Source organism: Bactrocera oleae, chromosome 5, assembly GCF_042242935.1.
Source record: "Bactrocera oleae isolate idBacOlea1 chromosome 5, idBacOlea1, whole genome shotgun sequence".
NCBI lineage: Eukaryota > Metazoa > Arthropoda > Insecta > Diptera > Tephritidae > Bactrocera > Bactrocera oleae.
The window spans coordinates 35,568,190-35,590,200 of NC_091539.1; the positions used below are offsets into that span (position 1 = coordinate 35,568,190).

General features: G+C 33.4%; 2 protein-coding genes across 6 annotated transcripts in view; both read right to left on the reverse strand.

Annotated features, from left to right (window-relative positions):
- The window catches only part of wgn (Tumor necrosis factor receptor superfamily member wengen), a 48,848-nt gene extending 39,005 nt beyond the window's left edge, over positions 1-9,843 (reverse strand). The window contains exon 1 of one of the 2 annotated variants that reach the window (XM_014232074.3): positions 9,602-9,843. The gene's annotated coding sequence lies outside the window, so the exon portion shown is untranslated. Of the gene's footprint in view, positions 1-8,924; positions 9,127-9,601 lie in introns of those variants that run through there. The other variant, XM_014232075.3, reaches the window with a different exon arrangement.
- A 4,011-nt stretch (positions 9,844-13,854) lies between these two features.
- Rip11 (Rab11 interacting protein) overlaps positions 13,855-22,011 on the reverse strand; it is a 42,742-nt gene continuing 34,585 nt past the window's right edge. For 2 of the 4 annotated variants that reach the window (XR_001330651.3, XR_001330653.3), the window contains exons 4-8: positions 19,973-21,927; positions 19,150-19,295; positions 18,925-19,085; positions 14,268-14,391; positions 13,855-13,939 (exon numbers count right to left, since the gene is read on the reverse strand). Coding sequence is in view for 1 of the 4 variants with exons in the window: in XM_014232085.3 (XP_014087560.2) it covers positions 13,933-13,939; positions 18,925-19,085; positions 19,150-19,295; positions 19,973-21,927 (2,269 nt within the window). In the remaining 3 variants the exon portion in view is untranslated. The remainder of the gene's footprint in view (positions 13,940-14,267; positions 14,392-18,924; positions 19,086-19,149; positions 19,296-19,972; positions 21,928-22,011) is intronic. The other 2 variants (XR_001330654.3, XM_014232085.3) reach the window with 2 other exon arrangements.

Below are 22,011 nucleotides of genomic sequence, written 5' to 3' on the forward strand. Positions count from 1 at the left end.
TTTAATTTGACCTGTGTTAAAATAACACACTTTGTAGAGAGAAGTGAATATAGCCATACAAAATTCTTCCCTTCTGCTTTTCTGCTAACTTATTTGTTTATGTTATTGTCAAAGTCGTCTAAGTAGTACTGCATATTCTTTCATAAGCTTTCTACTACGTTTTAAGCTTTTGTTTAAATAAATTTAATGTATGTCATATTCCCTAATATCACTTCTGAGAAATCATGAGACCGATATAATTAGGATATCACATATATTGTCCCTGGTAGCTTGGTCTTTGTGAAAGATACAACTTCAAGCGCTCACACTTTCGATCTTTGACTTCAGAAGAAATTAATGTAATCATATATTGAACAATTGGAAAGGAAAAGTAGTCTGTCTAGCAAAGATAGTGGTTTTAGGATATTTTTCGTGATATATCGAGTAAGATAAAAAGTAAATAGTAATGACTTAACCCACCTCTTCAAATAATTCTCTTATTACTTAAGCTTCGAATTTGAACTTATTAAAGATTGTGGGTTGTGAATTAGAAAGCTTAACAAGGTTTATTTCCATTTTCTTCGACGAAGGGTTTGACTTATGTTAAAGGTTTTGGTTTATGCATTTTATAATTACCCTCACCTATACCATACTCTACACAATTTTTATTAGAATTTTTTTTTATCAGGAGTGATATTCGTTGGTTTCGTATTTAGGTTCCGAGAAGTGATCGCCATTAGAAAGCGATTTTAATGAAGTTTAAAACTATGTCACCGACAGAATTCAAGATTCGACGCTTAAAAAGTTGTTTTCCACGTACTCTACTAAGCTTTATTATATCTTCTCGAGTTAGGTTTCGAAGCACTAATGGACGAAAATATAGAATCTACAGTTTTATGTATGTGCACAAAAAGAGAAGGGATTTTTTTGGATTGAAATTTTTATTTCAAATACTCAACGGTAAAAGTATATATAAATAAACTAATTTTAATTTAAGGAGTTATATCCACAAGGGAATTTTTTTTTGTTTTCATAAGTATTGAAAATGAAGAATATTTTCCGAAAATGTTTAGATGATCCGGCAAATAGTTTCGGCACCGAAACGATAGTACCGATCGAGTTGAAATATCTATACCACCTTTTTAAATATATTTGTCCGGCTTTGATTGAAGGAGCCACACTGAAATGTAAATTTTGTCACAAAAAACGGCTTTTTTTGCGAAGCTGCCATATTTTAAAAATTTAAATTTTGACTAGTCCTTCGATCTATTGTCATCTATTGTAATAATGCATTTTTTTGGTTTTGGATTTGAGATAATTTTAGTCAAAAAAATCTTTCTCACCGCAAGACACCTTTTTTTCAGAGGTCTTAATGGAAATCGGCTACGGGATCAAGGGAATCCAAAATTTTTTAAAATGAGTCAACGATTATTGCAGTAGATTAATTTCTGTAAATGTTTATTGTTTTTATTTATTCATTAAATCAAATATTTTTTAAAAACAAAAAGTCACAAAAAATACGTTTTTTATGACTTGCAAGTTGATATAACCCCTAAATTCAATTAGAGAGGAGAGGGAATGCAACAGCATCCTCTTTAAATACCCTAATAATTCAAATGACTCATGAAGTTTCAAATATTATTTGATACAATTCGAGATTTGGAAGCTTCAAATTAATGCTTGTGCCACTTGCTGAGGCTTTTGATGCATTCGCCCAATATTTTGCCACCCAGCACCTCAAAGAACAGTTATGGGCACTAAAGTTGCTTGCCATACAAAGCAAACTATAAAGTTCTGAGCGAAATATGCCAGTTCCTATGCGCTTATGTATATATGTATATATGTTTGCATGTGTGTATGGGTATGTTGCAAGTAGTAGCGATGCATTGTTGGCAATAAAATTGCACTTTTTTCCACGCTAAACGGCCAAACATAAATAGACGGCATAAAATTATTATAAAAACGGCACAGAGATGCCAATAAAAATGTTGATGCCGCCACTGCTGGTATAGTCGTTGTTGCTGTTGCTATAGTTGCCCATTTGGCTCAGAAAACTGCATATATTGCTACAATAGTGGGGACAAATACAACAATATTATATATTTATTAAAGGCGGCCGTCGTCTGTTGTCATTGCAGCTTGTTTTCTAAGTATTTTGTTTATACACATTTGTATGTACAAGCACATATGTATATATGGTATGTATGAATGTGTGCATTTCTTATTATAAGCGTAGACAATAACAACAATTGTTGAGATACGCAAAGAATTTGTAGTATTTGCATTTTTTGTTTTAATTATTATTGCCCAAACAACAATAACAATAAATGCAACAACAGAAATTAAGCAAACAACAACAATAGCAACAGTTGCAACTGCAGCAATAACAATTAGTTTGTAGCTTTTTGTAAAAAATAAATGCGCTTTACTATTTTTGTTGTTGTTAGTGTGGTTTTTTGTTGCAGTTGCTGTCCATTCATTCATTAAAGCAATGCAATTGCAATAAAATGCGGCAATGCGCCACGATTAGCCTATAGAACCGAGGGTGAGCGCTGTGGGGTGGGGTTTTCTTCATTTATGGTAGATAGATATATATGTGTGTGTGTGTGCATGTGTCGTGCGCAGTCGGTTGTCAGTAATCAGCATTCAGTGGATGTGACATTAAATGATGTCTATTTTGCCTGCGTCTCTGTATGCGTGTAGAATATGTACGATTATATTTATTTTATTTATTTCTCGTGTTCTATGTGGAACTCGTGCCATAATTGCTGCATAAGCTACTGTGATTATTCTTAGCGTCCATTAAGATGAATAGACATGCATAAATATTGCTGCCTACGAGGCATAGCCGTCAAAGACGGGTTGAAAGTCAATTAAATTATAGTTTGAAGTTAAGCTTTTGCTTTTCAGCTCTTTTTTCGCATTTTTTGTTGGTGGTAACTATGAAAGTTTATACATTTTACTGATGAATGGTCTTGAAAATACATTTAGGTGTCTAAAACATGTAGTAAAATGTTCAGTTTTTCAGCAACCAAATAAATTTTTGACCCCAATATATGAATTACATCATTGCTCATAGACATTTCTTGCAGAAATTAACAATTACATCTTTCAATATGTTAAGGGGTTATATCCACTTTCATATGTGTATATTGAATACACATATATAATATATAATATAATAGCAAGTAGTTTCAGAGATAAGTGCGTACATGTAAGAATTCTAAAAGCTGAATCTGAATTCTTTAAGCTGAATCCATCGGCTATTCACATGCCTTTTTGAGAAATATAAGTCAGGTATTGTTTTAAGAAATAGGGTTTTGAAGTGTACATTTTTTTACAAAAAAACATTTTTTTGGAAAGCCGCCGTTTAATCAAAAGTCCAAATATTGACTAGTCCTCCAACCATTACCTGTGGTGATCTATTGTAATTATAACTTTATTGGGTTTTTGGACTTGAGACATTTTTTAGCACAAACATCTTTTTCACCGCAAAAACCTGTTTACGGAAGCCCTCCTGGGATCGGCTATGAAAGCGTGGCGACTCAACATTTTTCTAATTTTTTCGCCAAATATTAAAGAACATACATTAAATCCTGTAAATGTACATTTTTATTAAACAAATTTATTTATTATATTTATTTATTAAGAAAATGTCACTTCAAAAAAAACTTAAAAAAACGCGACTGAACTTGCAAGTTGATATCACTTTTGAAGTGAAATTTTCTGCATTTATTCGTATTAACGTTAGTGGAAACTCCTCAATTGACACTGGTTTAATATTAAATTATTTATTTTAAAAGTATCCCAAAAAGTAAAATCGCTGAGCTATACGACTTGCCTACAAGTTGGAGAGTTATTGCAATCTCTTCTAAAATATCTATCACCACATACTGTTTGAAAAATCGAAGAGTTTTGGTCTGACTTGGTTTATTAGTAGACTAGACCCTAATATTAAATAGGCGTGAATGTTTTCTAGTTGTAAAAATATTTTAAAATATAATTTTGAATAATCAGTTATAATATTTAATCCAACGGCTACATGAATGATTAGAAAGGACCAATAATTATTTGGATGAAAAAAACATATAAAACATCCCGCCTAAAATCGAAGAAGAAATAATTGTAATTGTTAAATACTCCTGAATATAAAATTTCTTTCAGTTATATAAAACACACAGGCAGATGGACAATCAGCAATGGATATACTGAGATCAGATCATCATTTAGGTACAAATTTCAAAAATTATATTGTTCTCACTAAGCGCTGTCTTCGTTGCTACCAAGTCTTCTTTTGCATATTTTTCTTCTACCAAATTTTACAATTGTGAATGGTTTAAAAAGCCAATGAAAATACAAATTAATTTTAAATAAATTATAGTAATTTATACAATAGAAAACAAAAATAAAGGGTTACAACAACGTTTTTAACACAAGAAAAGAGTTTCTCTACTAAGCAAGACTCATAATACTATTGCGCATGTGTCAGAAGATATGTTAGCGCAGCGTTGAACCACAAGTGCTGGCGTTTTTTGAGTATGTGGTATAGTTTGTTCGATTCGCTGGAGAGTGCTCAAACCGTCATCGATATTCCGCCCTGCCGTACTTACCACCTGTATCAAACCACTTGTCAAAAGTTATGCCAGTAGTTGCAACGCTGACTCGCTTATATGGGTAAAATCCGAATTTCGCGGATATCCTACCGTACGGTCTGTAGAAAGGGACGGTAGAAACAATGGTGAGTGTTCATTTACATTGCGCTCTCATAAGATGGGTCGTATCAGTTGATTCAGTCGAAGACAACTAGTTTTTCATTGCTCCAAACCGATTGAGGTTAGACCAGAGCTCTAAAAGTGGTCGCGAAAATAATAAGATTTACTGAGGTATTTGAAGTTCTCTCAAGATTTTGTTAAGATGTTATATAAGTTGTTTACGATTAGCCAAACCTTTGAGAGAAGCGATTAGGATATACACCTGGTATGAATTACTGAGTATGACATAGTCAAATAAGTATGATGTAGAGAGGTTATACCAGCTTATTGAAAAAAGGCATTTTTTATTGGAAACATTCAAAATTCTTCGCCAGAGTTATGAATGACCTCACATAGTGAAGAGTATTGTGTGTTCGTCACACGAGTTAATGGCTCACAGCAAAATTAGTTCAGAGCAAATCGGAAGCATACATTCATATGCATTTTGAAACGTTTGCTTATTTTAAATATTTTTGGAGAATACACACAAATAAATCTTTCTCATGTTAAATTTTGCTGATTCTCCTTGTGCAGTTATTTACATACTTGTATATATGTACATTGCTTACGAATATAACTCAAAAAATTTCCATGCACATTTTCCGCCAACGAAACGTCGAATATTTTCACACTTGCCACACTTGTCAATATTAATGTCATTTTTCGGTTTCCAAAAAGGGGTGGGTGGACATAAAAGCATTTCAAAAGATACAAACAGGCAAAGGTATGAGCATATATACATAAATAAAACGACAAAATACATGTGTATGGGAACATAAATGTTGACACATGTACAAGAATATATATATATATATATATGTGTGTATGTATGTATGTGCGTATGTGTGAAAATATATCACAGACTCTGCTGTGCCTTAGCTAGGAAGCACTGCCTCACTAGATATACTTTGAATGATCAGGGAAGATCGATGCGATCACTCAACAGGGCGCACACACACAATCATTTGTGCCTATATATGTATAGATGTGAATATACATATATGTATGTGCTTTAGGTGACGCGTAGACGCAAGCTATCAGTGTCATTTGCTACAGCGTCAATCAAATTTGGAGTAAAGTTAAAGTCAAACGAAAACATTCTGCGATTATTTTGGTTTTAGAACAAACATGCAAACATATATAGCTACACTAGGGTGGGCCAAACAGATATCTTGAAAATATCGTCCCAAATGATTTTGATTTCCCATAAAAATAACACGGGAATTCTTTCTTATTTTATTTGTATGTTAAATGCGTTTAAACAAATTATTGTATAGTGGAAATGAAAACTTATTCTTGTAGGGAATTTTACGATCTACAAAAAATAGTTAATATGATTTTTGCTCAGTCGACTCGCTCAAAAGTTATTCGAGGTCAAAGTCTAACCTTAAATCGGAAAAGATAATTTCAACAATTTTGTACATTGTATCACAAAATAATGCCTTAAAATCATACATATCTAATTTTTATTTTACTATTGTTGTTTTTATGCGATAAATTCATAGAAACTGTGTTTTTTATTTAGCTCGAGTGGAAAAGGAAACTTTTATTATGTTATAAAACTAATGACTTTTATTACTATTTTTTTGCCTTCCCTAAGCTACACACACACAGAGCCTCTATATATATGTATAGTAATGTAAATTTGTATGGTTGGTCGGATGCTGAGTTAACGTATCCGTAAACACTTTCCCCCGCACGCACTGCGACACATATGCTGCACGCATGTGTAAAATCACATATACAGCTACAAATATTCTTGTATGTATGTATGCATAGATTCTTATTTGCGCGTCACTTGAGACATATTTCAACTCGGTAACCGCTTGATGGATGTATTTCAATCATATTTCTTCAGCGTAGCGTTTATGTTATGAAGTCTAATACAACAACACATGAGCGCTAATAATGTGTTCCATAATGAGTTTGAAATAACAAAAACAACAACAACAAACATGTGCATCGGTAAGCTATTAATGTTAAACTATAGTATTAACATCGCGCGTTTGCCGTGCCGCGTTGGAGTCGCGCTTGGCAGCTAAAGCCTTAAAATTTCGTTATGTTATTGCGCTTCGTCGTCATGACGGCAAGCGCAACAGTGGCATTCACTGTTTAAATGCGCTGAGCCGCGAACCCTAATATGCAAAGAAATTTAAACACATATTTACCATATACACATATGTATGTGTGTATGCTGCATGCGCCCCTGCTTCCGCCGCATACAAACCGCTTACATACATACTATATACTTTCTACTACGAGCATTTTATACTATGTGCAAACATTTATAACGAATCTGCGCTCCATACGCGGTGCGCTGATTCTAGACTGAGCGCTGGAGCATGCACACACACATAAAGTTGTTTAATTTAAAGCGACAGCCGCGCGGCATAAACGCGCGCACTGCTTTTTCAAAATTTCATACATTTACCACTGTGTGTACATATGTGTGAGTATGTGTTTGTGTGCGCATTATGTATGTTGAATATTTTCACTTGTTTTTATTAGATTTAATTTAATACCATTCCATCCCATTTCACTGCGCTGGTTTCAATGAAAGACACAGGCGACGGGTCATCCGCTGACCGCGCGGCAAACAATCCAAACTTATTCAACGCGTTTAAACAAAGAACCCCAAACCGAAAATTCGTAAATATAAGCATTTACATGCATTTAACAATTTTACGAACATTTAACAAATACACACATGCTACTATATAGCATGTACATATAAGTATGTGTGCCCAAATCGCCCCTAAATAATATTTAAAAAATAAATTCATTACTCTTCACAACGAGCTGGAACAATGACAGCGTCGTCCATCGTCATCGCAGCGCATAATTGGCAGCCATGATGTGGCGCGACCGTTCGCTTGCTCTTTGCTTGACGGACGGCCCACTAGTCTGACTGACTGATTCTCAATCTGACTCTGATACAGTTTCAGATTCAGATTCCGAGTCTGACTTGAACGCGACTGCTTGACAATTTGCCCGAGTGGCTGCGTGCTGAAGTGTATGTGGAAATACCATCATCAAAAATATATCTGAGGTATTAAACCACTAGTTGGGTCGATTAACATGCGGTCGCTATGTCTGTCTCGGCGCGTCCGAAGCGGCGTCAACCGCGGCGGCTTCCGAAACAGTTTTAAATCAGCGCGCAAATAAATCATTTTATTCTGCAAAATGCAGTGTAATGTAAAACAGAAACAATTTACTCTTCTGAACATACACACTTCCACACATATACACCTATACACATACACATGGCTTTCCTTGCGTATTTGCCCACTTGTGGCGAAAAAGTTAACTATTAGCATTCTGTTGATAATAATAAAACTGAGTTTTTGTTGTTGCGCGTTGTCACTGAAAGGGCGGCCTTTGTGTCTGTAGCGGCAATATACACTTTTTGACGAGTGCTGGTTGTTTGGCTTGGAAGCGTATTTGCAAAATTTTGATTTTACAAACCAGAGCACTGATTAATCATAATGATATAGTTTTTATTTTCAAATAATTTTTTGAGAGAGGCATGCATTTTTAAAAGTTGGGGTAAACAATTTAAATGGTAAATACGTATGTGTATAATTTATGCAATAATTTACTTAAAAATGTGATTTTTTGTTAAATAAAATTATTATTTTTAAATTCAAATAATATTAATATATTTTATTTATACACATGTACATCCATATGAGTATATAAATGAACATAAATATGTAATTTTATTTCGTTTTATTTTGTACAAATTTTTTCACATTATATAATATTAAAAAACATTAATTTAAAGTTTAAATATTTTTTAACTCGTATTTAATGTAAATAATATATTTTTTATTAGCAAAAACTTGGTTTTAAAATATTGTAATATATTTTTAGTATTAACAATTACATTGAAATAAAATTGAAAACTAAAAACATCATTTTTCATTTATAAACTTATTTACCAGTTGTTTTTCAAAATCAAATTAATATTTGTAAATTCTATTAATTTGAAGATCTAAAAATATTAAATTTTTAAAACACAAAAAAATATTTAGTAACGTATATTATATTTTTATGCTAATTGTAAATTTTCTCTTCACTAATTTTTGAAAAATATATTTATATATACATATACATTTTGTATAAAAACATATTTTTTATAATTAAATGTTTAAAAAAATTAAGTACATAAAAAACTATTATTTATATACATACGATATAAGCTCAAATAATTTACGGCGTCATTGTTTCGGCAGAAAAAGAGCAAATAATTTTAATATTCAATATATATTTTTAATATTTTTCGTTGGGATTTTATTGCTTTTCTGATGTTTTTTTCGTTATTATATTTGAACAATTTTTTAGTTTTTGTGTTTTTTAACATTTGCAATTTTTTGAAATCACTTTAACACTGGTGTCCCTCGTCCTAAAGTCTTTATTCATATTTTTCTCAAATAGATTTTCACTGTTTTATACATATTTTTACTACTTTTTAGTTTACAAACACTTTTGAGTTTCACTATAAATTTGTTTTCTTCAAATTGTATTATTTTTTAACGCCATTATTTTATAACAGTAATTTTTCCACTTAGCAATTTTTATGTTGTTATATGTTTGGAATTAGTTCGCACTAAGCACCAATTTTTCAATATATTGAGTTTTGTAAGAAAAAAAAATATTTTTGAGGATTTCTTTTTCCACCAAAAAAATTTGATTCAACATATTTAAAAAAATTCAAAAAAAAAATCAGAAAAAAATATTCATATGTACTGATTTTGTTTTTTTTTTTTGATCATACAGCACATTACCGACTCAAATTAACACCAGGAAAGTAGTTGTATAATCATATAATTTTTTTATATACTCTTATTTTTCATATACCATCAACTTACGTTATTTAAAACATTTGCTTAGGGGCAAAATTAAAAATACACTTTCAAGACATCTGAAAGACTTTGCTTAATCAACGTTTGCTTCGCTTAGAAAAAACTTAGAAAAAAGTTTCTTTCTATTTTACTATTTTTTTGTATGTTTTAATTTAACATTTTTCGCCGACGCGTATGTGACTAGCGCGCTGGGTTCGTTACAGTTATGAGTTACGATATTCGTCGAGTTTGCGTTGAGACTGAAGCGTTACGCGTCGTGCAATCAGTGTTTAAACTCAAACGAACAAAACGGCGGGCAAATCGGATCGTGTTGTTGGCTCGCAAACGAAATGATCTTCGTATCGAGAGGCAACAACCACCAGACGAACCAACCAGCGTTGGCGTGTAAATTTTGCTTAAGCTCTACAGTAGTGCATGGATAATTTGAATTCAGTGACAGAAGAAGAATATTTGTTCGAGAATTGATCAATAAGACTTTATTACTATATTGCTGTGTGGTGAACAAAGTACTTGTAGTAGTTTTTATACTACTTGTGTTCTGTTCTACAAATATGTCTCGGTTCTGCGATCCAGAGGCAGAGACACCGGAAGGAGTCAGGTTATCAGGCAAATGAAATCGGTAAGACAACACATCTCAATCAATAACACGGCAGCTTTATTACCCTGATTGATTCGATTGAGTTAACTAGGTAGGTAGTGTGATAACAGGAGAGGGCACAATAGACCATAGGTCGCAGTTAATTCCTCAACTTTCAGTCTATCTTTATCGAGCTCTACGTCTGCGATGGGTGGTAGTTTGACTTCAAGTACGCCATTAACTGAGAAGGAGTCGGAGTCTAAAGTTCGTTGCGCCCGAAGTCTGGTTGGCGTGCTGTCCAATGTCGTCGACGTAATCAAGGAAGGATCTCGGGATGTTCCTAGGAGGCGGGTCCTTCAAGTAGACGACTTCAGGGGTGTTTTCTACATCCCAGCAGAAAATGCTTGGAGAGGAGCTCGTTATGTTCCTTACTCGGAAGCATACGGGCCTCACTATGTAGGTGTTCGATTGGGGACTTCAGGAGGCATCCCGTGATAGTCCGGAGTGCAGTGTTTCGACATGTCTGAAGCTTCTTCGTCTGCGTTGCACTACATCTAGACCATATTGGTGCAGCGTAGTTTAAGACCGGTCGGCCGATTGCCTTAGACTCAGTAATGAAAGAGAGTTGATAGTTTTCCTAAGACCTTCTTGGTAAAAGAGATAAAACTTAAGAGGTTTTCCTTAAATAAATTAGGATACTATGAGTAGCAGTTGAAAACTTACCTTCAACACAATACTGCATATACAAACAATAAGCTGTGGTGATATCAGAGGTGTTTAATGTTTCAATTAAATTCATTTAAATACTGCAGTTTTTCAGTTTACAACCCCTTGCAACTTCGTTAGCACATACATATGTATAATGTGGGCTGAGGACAAGTTATTTTGGGCTGTTAACACAAAATTGAAGCTGTTAACGGCAACATGGTCGGGAGCATTTAAAGTTTAATGCGCGCCAGGTTGTATATTTCTCGAGGAGGTGGTAGTACTCCGATTTTCGGGATTCGCCGAAAACTGCGATGTCTAAAACAGCTAACGATTTATAGGTAAACAATCTTTTGTATACTCTTTAGAAAGTTTTCTGTCGAAAATTATGGGATTTTGGAATTAACGCAAAAGCAATCGTAGCAAAAAAATTAGCGCCATTTTAATCTGTAGGCCTAGATGCACGGAATGGACTATTATCAAACGAATATACCAAAAATTGGACTTTTGGTAGATAGTTGGAAAAAAAGTTGCAATTTTTGATTGATAATAGTTCATTCCATACCTTTACATGTGCTTAACGTACCCTACAAATTTCAAGTCATTCGACCGAATGCGTTTAAAGTTTCAAGTCTGCCAACTCAGCACTCCGAACTGCTCCTTCTTCTCACTGCTACTCTACTTTAAGCCAAAATAATGTCAAGTCTTACAGCGACCTTAACCTTTCAATACTTCCTCTTTTTATACCAAAGAAGTGTGTATGTGAGAATCACGTCCTGTGAAAAATTTGTATTTAAAGATATTCTTGCAAATAAAAAAATCTTTATAATACTAAAATTATTTGCTTCGAAACATATGATTTAAATTTAAATCTACCATACTCTTACAAAGTACATCTTTACATTTCAATAAATTTTGGTCCCAATTATCGAGTATTTACTGTAGGCACACTATTTTAATGAATATACCGATGGTTTTGCTCGAGTCAAATTAAGCGAATAGTGGACATTCGCTGCTGGCAGTGCTGGGCACACAACATTAGCGGCTCACTATATCGATTTTTTGTTGGATCATAGCAGTGTGCTCTTAAATGAGAAAAAAGCAAAAAAGAGAGCGTAGTCAAGTGAAAATTAACATTTTGATCAGAGAACATATATCACGTACTCTTCACGTTCCGGTTTTGTTATTATTAAATGCAAAGAGCAATTTTCTTCACGCTTACAAATGCATTCATGTATGTGTTGAGTAAGAGCAATTGTCTTACTTTCCGATTTGGTCAAACATTAAATAGCCTTGAAATTATTTACAAGATTTTTTTCGACATTTTTTCTTTGTAGTCTAATTTTTGTAGAAAATTAAAAACAAATACATATTTCACTACTAATTGTACGCAGTTGATAGCAATAGAAGTTTGATCGCTGTACTGATTTTCCTTTAATTTGTAGAACGACGAAGACAAAATAAAAATTTATAGTTAACATATCTGATAATTTCCTTTTAGGTTTGACCCGAGAACGTAAATGAATTCATATGTCCATATCATATGATATGTCCACGCTAATTTCCGACATTCTCTTTGTACAATATAACAATAGCATAATCACAGGCGCAATGGAGATTTCCATTTTCTATACTTTGAAGTTTGTTACATCCATAAGAAAATTTCGGAGACTATAAAGTATATACTTGTATGTATGTATATAAATGATCATGACGAGCTGAGTCGATTTAGCCAAGCCAGTTTGTCTGTCCACTGTATATGTACATGCAGTTTTGATATATCGATCTGAAATTGCGCATCCGTATTTTCCTTACCAAGAAACTGCTCATTTGTCGGAACGGCCGATATCGGACCACTATAGCACATAGCTGCCATACAAACAGAACGAAAGAAAGCATTTGTGAAGGGCAATACAGCTTTGGTGCAGCCGAAGTTAACCTTTTTGTACTGAAACAGTTAATTTTGGTAGAAATATTTTATATTTATTAAATAGTTTTTTTACTTAGATTTAAATTACAATATCGCGACAATTTAGCACATACACATAACAGATATAAATGTCAGAGTTAAAATTATTATTTTAAATATAATTTTATACCAGCAACAAAAAATTATCCAGACCGAAAGATACAAAAAATATACGAGTATATGTAAATGTAAATAAACACAAAAAATTTAAATGCGTTAACAAAAATATATTAATAATCTTAAATTGCAGCAAATATTAATGCAATACTAAATTTAATGTCCAAATATTAGTGTAAATATAAATTACTGCTTAACTTAATTTTATGTCATAATTACAAGTGTTAAAAAAATGTTTACATACAAAAATGCAATGGTTGATTTTTGTGTAGTACGAGTTTTGTTGTAAATAGTTATACTTTGTTTTTGCCGGTTTATTGCATTGCATACAGCTGTCACTCGCGTATACAAATGTCAAACAGTTCCTAAACATAAGATTTTGTGGTTAAAAAAAGTATATTTTTCACAAAAATTATAATTTTTTTTATTTCTAATATTGATTAATAAAGTAACTTAACTTAGCCTTCTTTCCGTTGCTGGGCGTAAAATTTAAAATCATTAAATCTTGAGTTGTGGTGTATACGTTTTTGCAGTACGCTGCATTAAATACCGTTAATTTTTTAAATTACATTTTGTGATTATTTTACTTAAAAAAATTTTTTATAATAATTTAACTGTATTAGTAGAAACAAAATTATTTCTAACTAACAAAATGACATTGATTGCAAAATTATTTTATGCTCACACCTATATTTTTTTACATACATTGCTATAGTTTTTTTTTTGTGTAAATTTATATATGTATATATCTAGTCTAAAAAAGCACTTTGAATTTTCACTCTAAGGCAACTCGGTGATTATTCTCCACGTTAACAGCGCTTATATTCTTATCGATTTCGTGAATGCTTCTGCTTCTGCTGCTTGGAAGGCGCTCTGAGTAATTATTCAACGTTTTGTTTTTGTTTTTGTTTTTAATTAGCCTGTAACTTTACTATTTGCTATAAATAACTGTGATATTTTCATTAATGTTCAGCCGCTGCAAAGAGAAATCAAAGATTTAAATAAATTTGCAAAAACAAGAGTTTTTTGAAACAAACAATATTTGGAAGTGGTGATATAGCATTTTCAAGCATAATACATTTTTTTAGTAATAGAAAATCGTACAATTAATAGTCATAACATTTGTTAAGGAAAAAATTGGTTTGCATTTCTCAAGCTAAAATTAATGAGCGGTGAATTTTTCTGTCACCTTATACCCTTAAACAAAACTATTTATACTATTAAAGTATAAAATAATAGTAAATAAATTATAAATACACCCCATAACGGTAGTTTTGGGTAAAAATTGTAATGAAATTGCTTACTTGTCCTGGCAATGACATGCGAACTGCCAATCGGTTGGGAATACTTCGCGCTTCGCAAAATTTTTCTTTCTTTCTTTCACACTCTCTTCACAAAAAGTCATTCATATTGATGTAATTTTTAAAACTGAAGAAGAGCACAACAAACAACATAACGGCGTTGCAATGAAAAATATATTAGTAAAAAAGAAAAATTGGAAATTGCATTCAAAACTTTCAAATAAATAGGACAATCACAGGGAAACGTAAAAGGCAAACGAAAAATGTGAAACGGGTGCATATGAGAAACATAGTTACACAGTTGAGTTGAGAGGATTTCGATTAGCTTTCCAAATTGACTTTTGACATGACACAGATAAAGGATAAGGTAGAGTTAGATGCGTAACACAGTGGGAAATTAAGGAAATGTAATAAATAATATAAATAGCATGTAAGACCATTTCTTATGAAAATAATGTTTGAAAACCTTATAAGTTTTATGTTATTTGAGTAGATGGGTTACGTTCTCCTAACGGTTGTTTGGAACACCATAAAATAATCAAATAAAAAAATGTTAAATGAAATGAAGGTTTCGATTAAATTACATGTGTCCATCTGTATGATGCTCGGAGAATGAGCAAAACATGAAAAAAAATCAAATGAGCTGAATATCAATGGTATGTGGTATGACGTTCAAGAGCAGCATATTGTTGATGATTGATTTTTCTCCAAATAATGTGAAATTGAAGCTATATAACGACACCCCCTATAGTATGAAAAGTATTGATACTTTAAAATGTTGGTTCAATTGGGCCACCACTACGCTTATTTCTAATATGACGTAATATTAAATTCCATCAGTTCAATTTGAATTTAAAATAGATAGCCCAATCAATAAAAGATGTATTGAAATGGAAATTATTTCTTGTTATCTAAAAAAAAATGCTTAAAAAATTGCTGATGTCTTTAAGGCGGCAAAGAAATTACCCAAATCATTCGGAGTTGCCTGCTCTATCCTGTTTATTAATGTGGGTCCGTTCCGGTTATGTAGACCCGAATGATAAGTCGAGCGACCATGTCTACCTACCAAATTACTAATATTTTAATTTTTATTGCCACAAAAGGTATTTTTTTTACAAATTTCCAGTAGCTTATTTTCATACCAAATATCTACAAGTACCTACATTCGAACTTAAATATTTATGGTAAATTATGTTGGGTCTATAACTATATTTGTGCGGTTTGCCAAAAGACGGGGTAACTTCATTATTATTCCATTATCCAAATTTTCCGAACATGCGTTAGAAATATCCTTGTGTATCTTTTTCATTATATGCCATTCATTTGAAGCGTAAACATCCAAAAGTGATTTGCACGATTTAAAAATAGTGATTTTAGCTTAGAAGACGAAGCACGGCCTTGGCGGCTTAAATGTTTGATAACGAGGTACCATTCATTACTCGATGAAGATTGTTGCCAAACACAAGAAGAGCGCGAAAATCTTTGGGAGTCACTCGAACAGCCATTTCAAAACTTTTAAAATCAGCCGGATACATTCAAAAGCAAGGAGATTGGGTGTGCTATATGTATTAAAGTCAAGAGACGTTGAAGGATGATTTAGTTCTTGCATCGGATTGTGGCTGGTGATGAAAATTACATCCGTTACGACAACCTTAAACGCTCGGAATTTGCGACTAGACACAAAGCAATAATTTTCTATCTTGACAAGGCTCGGCCTCACGTTGCAAGACTGGTTAAAAACTATTTGGAAAACAGCAGCAGGAAAGTTTTGTCTCACCCGCCTTGCATCTTTTGAGTACCGAAAATTGGCTTGATTCACTCTTGGGCGTCAAGCCGGCGCAGTTCTTTTGGAATGGAATCCACAAAAGCAAAATGTTAAAGCTTCGGACGGTTAGTACTTTGAATAATACTAATATAGCAACCCGATTGGCTTGATATAGTGGAAGTGTATATATGTATGTATATTACCTATGATCTACAATTCATCTGAATTTTACATAAAATTAATTAAATTCAAAAGTATATTAACTTTAATAATGTAAGTTTGAAAGTTTCATGGACGACCATTTAACACAGAATCTAGCATAAAGATTTAGTTTAATCAATTTGAGATGTATCATCATTAGAAATATTTATTGTGGATCAATGAAGTATTTTTAGTCATTATTGAAAATTTTTTCACATGGTTGCCAATGGTTCGTAAAAAAGAGTTAAATCGCGGATCTGATGCATTTGCAAATAATAAAGTATCAAGAACGTTATTGTACAACAATTGAAGAGGTCTAATGACGTAACTCGACTACTTCCACAAGTTTATTCATAGTACACAGAAAAATTTTTAAAAGTGTTTGTATGCTCCTTATGAATGATAATCTCTTGTTTTAACTGACAGATGAACTGAACTTTTTTGTATATCTATTTTGTAAATTTGTAAAGCAAATTGAAATTGTTTAAATTTTTCAGCCAATATATTGTATAATCGAAAAATATCAATATTTTTAACATGAACAGTTTATATTTATGGACATTTACAAATATTTTTAATATTAACAGTCTTAGATTCGAAAAGCGTTGGAGATTACCAAATCGAATAGCTCATGCGGCGAAGAAATTCTTTCAGCGTCAAAGAAAGTTTTGAAAGACCTTTGTTTTATTTTCAATCCACAAAAAAATCTTAACAGTGTTTGTAGTAATTTTTCGGCACAAGTGTGGGTTTATAATTAAGAGCCCAGATTTTTGATATCCATTTAAACGTAGTTTTTAATTTATATATTTTATTTATAGTTTTTGTAATAATTTATGTTGTTGCAACTTATTGATTCTCTTTTTTTATTTTGTAATTCCAAATACGCTATTGTTAAATACAAAAAAAAACCTTTAATTACTAGATATCGGATTAAAAACAAGTTAATAACACATGCCGTTTGTTTTTATTTTTATTTTTGTTTTTTGTTGCTTATTTTTAACTTTTAATCCAAGCTACCGGATTAAAAAGTAAGAAAGAATAATTTCAATCTTAAGGATATAATTAAGAATTAAAAAAAATATTGTTTTAGAATTAACTTTTTTTCGCGTTTGTGTACTTCTTTAAAATTAAAAAATAAAATTTTCAATTTTTAATCCGAACTATATAAAACAATTTTTTTTGTTTTTCAAATCTATAAATATAATATAGAATATAAGAATATTAAGGAATAATATATTTATTTTTAACCTCAACATCGATAATATAAAATAAAAATTTTATTTTTAAACCAAAATTTTGTAATTATTATTTATAAACCAAAATTCGCAATATTCAGTAAGAGTACTTAGATGTAACTAAGACAAATAGTGCTGAACTGAGTTTATATTTTATTAAAAACAAAAAATAACCAAAATGGTAGGACCCGAAGTATTCAAGCGCAAAATAATTTAAAATTCAAAACCAAAATTTCTTTAATTATAAACTTGGTGTTTTAATTTTTTATCAATCCAGTATTTGGCACTTAAATTTCATTTTTTTTATTTTTAATCCGATTTTTGGTATTAAAATTTATTTTTAATTTTTCAATCCGTTATTTGGGATTAGAAAATTTAAAATTGTTATAATTAAGACTTTCGGTTTCGATTCCAAAAAAAAAACAAAAAAATTTAATTGCCTTGCTTGTGGTGACAGGAAACATTACCTAATTAAGTTTGGGTAAAACTTCTGAGGTGATAATTGCACAGTGCTTGACTAGATATTTGTAAGTCGCGGCATATTTCCACTAGACCCGACTGTTTTCTTAACGGAAGAAATCTTCCCTTAAGGGGTTACATGGATTTCACGGCTTCAAAAAACCAAAAGATTTTTAATTGTCTTATTTAATTCTATAACAACTCTAGAATATTGTCTTAAGTTCTCAAGTTGAGGTTAGCTATATGGTCGCTTAAAACTTTAAGCGCGTTTTGTTCGAAATGTGCTTTCATGTCGGTTGTCAAAAGTTCTCGAAAACTACTCAACCGATCTTGATGAAATTTAATACAGGTGTTTGAGATACAATTTACTCGTACTTGGACGAAAGATTTTTTTTTTTAATTACAAATATTTAAAAAAAAAATGTCAAACAAATTTGACCGCAATTTTTATTTATGTTGAAGTAAGGTCTGCCAAAATTCCAATTTTAGCTTTTTTTCCTTCGTTCAAGTACGAGTTTATGGTCTTAACTAAAACACATATTATTTATTTTCATTTTAGATGATCTTGTCAGGAGTTATGCTGACAGCGCGGACGCACCTTTTTTTTTGATGGGTCACCGGAAATGACGTTACAATGACGGAGTTTTAATTTTTTTTTTTTTGAAAATCTCAGAAATTATTCTTTAAATGTGTATCTTTACTTAACTTTTACCATTTTAAACCCACCCTTTGCTACTTAAGTCTCGGCGTTCTTTTCTTTTTAATTTTCTGTGTAGTTATTTGATTTAACTCGAAGCATCGATTTTTATTAGCGTGTGTAGGTGCATTTACAAATAAATTAGGTGCTTAGTAATGGAGTGTAATAAAATGGAAGTATGAAGTATTAACCAAAGATAAAGAGTGAATGCAATTAAAGAGTGAAAATAACAAAAAAAAAATTGACAGCACATACTAAAAGTCATACAACAATTACTTTTTCTAGTTTGCAACTTTTATATACCTCTTTGCCGATGTCGTTCGTGAGTAGGGATTCTGTAAGATTTTTGGATGTGTCTCCATCACGCGCAACAACAGATTATCCAGGTAATCCTCCAGTTCTTTGACACGTTGACGTTGCAACAACGCTTCATTTTCCATACCATTCGCGATCAGCATGAGTTCCTAGAATAGAATTTAGAAAAATTAGTATACAATGAGACATTTGGGGAAAATAATTATGTTCAACCTCTCGTGATTTGCCCTCGTATTTTTTGGCCAGTGCGGCGGATATCTCCGAGCGACGTTCCGCGTGTGATGTGGACTTCTCATGTCCAATTATAATGCGTTCGTTGGCTTTTGGACTTGGTGTGGAGCGATTATCTTCGCTTTTCTCTGTAAGATATTAATTAATTTAATGGAAAACTTTTCAAATCATTTGTATGCATGAATTAAAACCACAATTTATATAAATAACAATGAAAAGTGCAAATTTAATGCAAATGATTGATTTTTGTATATACACACGCATAGTATATATGGACTTGTATGTATGTATTGCATGTAATCTCTTGCTAAACCCAATTAAAACATATGCGTATTTAAATAGATAATATATATGTATGTGAGTGTGAGTGATGATGAATATTTGCGTTTATGTGTGGACAGCGCACAAATGAAATCCACTGGCGGATTTGCGTTTGATTGGCTTTACAATAAAAGCGTGCATTTAATTTTCACAACAATTACTATATATATGTACACTAAAACGAAATAAATCAGGTCAAAGCATTTAATGCTGACATTGCACAACATTTACTGGTGTATGTATATTGGGAGGACTTTTTTATTTTCTTAGTCATGTCAGATTTAAAAGCCATGTTAATTAATTAAGACATTATACACATAAAGCTTTCTTTTCGATTTTTTTTGCGAACTTGCAAGTGTGTACACACATACACACGCACGTTTTCACTTTCAATTGCAACAAATCCGCCAGCGTTAGCCGCCACAGCCAACAACAACAACAAACGTTCATCAACCACTGCACACCGTCCCTCTCAAACGCTCACCTCGCTTATTCAGATACTTGAATTTGCCCAAGCGCCTTTCGCGTTTCTCACTAACAATGTCACTTGGTGATTGCTCGGGCGTGCTACTGTAAGGACTTTGTTCTTCTTCGAGTGATGTTGATCGTTTGGCAAAGTTCAATATGCGTTGATCTTCCTCACGTCGCTTGGCTTCGCGTCGTTTCTCCTCTTCACGCTGGCGCAACTCCTCTTGTAAAGCCTCCTCTTCTTCGCGCAACCGCTGCTCATTTCTGCGTAGCTCCTCCTCGAGACGCGCATCTTCTGCGGCGCGTTTTCGCTCTTCGCGCTCAGCAGCTTCGCGACGATTACGTTCTACCTCGGCGGCAATGGTAGCCGCTTCAAGTTCAGCTTGGCGCTGGCGCTTAGTCTGTGTCTGAGCTGCGGCGTCTGCAGCGGCTTTGGCAGCTGCCGCTGCTTCAGCTTCAGCTGCAGCTTTAGATTGCGCCTCAGCTTGACGTTTGAGTTCGAGCTCTTGCTCTTCTTCAGCGCGCTTTAATTCCGCTTCCCTTTCACGGTTACGTGGCATGGCCTTTGGCACAGAAGGCACTTTAGATTCTGCCTGTATGAAGGACTGTGTGTGCCACTTCTTATCTGTATCCAAATCAAATAAGTGCGATTTATTGCGTTGCTCGAATTTAGCAAACGAAGCGTTGAGTTCATTGAAATCTTTTGTCTCTTCATCTGGCGAAAGTAAACTAATATTTTGTGTAGCTGCCACAGGTTTAGGGTTTATAATAAGTTCTTGTGGCCTTTTAGCAACGACTTCCTTGACTTCGGTTTTAATCGGTTCAGGAATAATTTCTTTCTCGTCCTCTTCGGACTCTGAAGACGATATTGAAGAATCGCTCTCGCCATTTACTTGTGACTTTTTCACATTAGAGAATCCATTTGCTGGTTTCACAAAACTTTGTTCTTCTTTCTTTTCTGCAATCATATTTTCATCATCATTTGCTGATAATTTCTGCTCGGCCTCTTCATTGGGTGTTGGTAGGGGCACACGCGATTGCTCCCAAGAACGTCGTTTCAATGAATCGGAACTGCCAATCTGTAAGCTTTGTTTATATAATTTCGATTCCCATTCGTCTAGGGCAGGTTCCTTTTGTTTCGGCGACGAGGCTATCATGTCGTTGAGTTGTTGTTGTGTGCGTGGTGGTTTCGAGGGCGGCGGCAGTGTTCGTGCACGGACGCTGAAGTCATTTTCTAACTCCTCTAATTCGGGATCTACGGCGAGATCCTCCTCCACCAAATCTCTTCTAGATGATAGCTTACCTCCAACTTTGTTCAGCAACGGTGAAGGATTACGTGGCGCAAAATTTTGTGTGGGTGGTTGTAAACTCGACCGTATATTCAACGAACTTGCTGAACTTTTGTGTGACAAATTGTCAAAGACAAATTCATCCTCGTCCTCACTGATCACACCGGGATCAGCTTCACCAGCACGTTGCCCGTAACGACGACTTCCGCCATTCGAACTGTTCGGCGTGCCAATGCTTGCAAATGATCCACTGAAATTGGATACATCATCGCCATCCTTGTTCTTCTTCTTGCTGTGCAAATGCATTTTCGAACCAATCGATTTAGCGAACTTCTTAATGCCTTTGCGCTTTTCTATTGTGCCTATTGAGAGCAAACTGCCACCCACGGAAGAGGCCAGTTGGCCAATGGAAGACTTGTGTTTTTCCTTCTTGCTCAGATCGGTCAATGAGCCGGATTTGACAATGAAGGTTATGCGCGCTTCCAGCTCACCGCGCTCTTTATTCTTTTTCTCCTTCCCGGGTTTACTCTCCAATTTGAACCATTTGGAACGCGGACGATCGTATACATCCATTTCATTGAGTGGCAATGTGGCCTGGCCAAGAAACTCATCTATGCCGAGATTATTGCGATGCAAACAGGTCAGAACGAGTTCAGCACGATTGCCTTGGTCGGGAATTTTACTATATGGTAAAGGACAAAGTTGTTAAAATTCAAGCTGTTTTACAATAGTGGAAATCATATGCACTAGGCATTAAGTCCTAGGT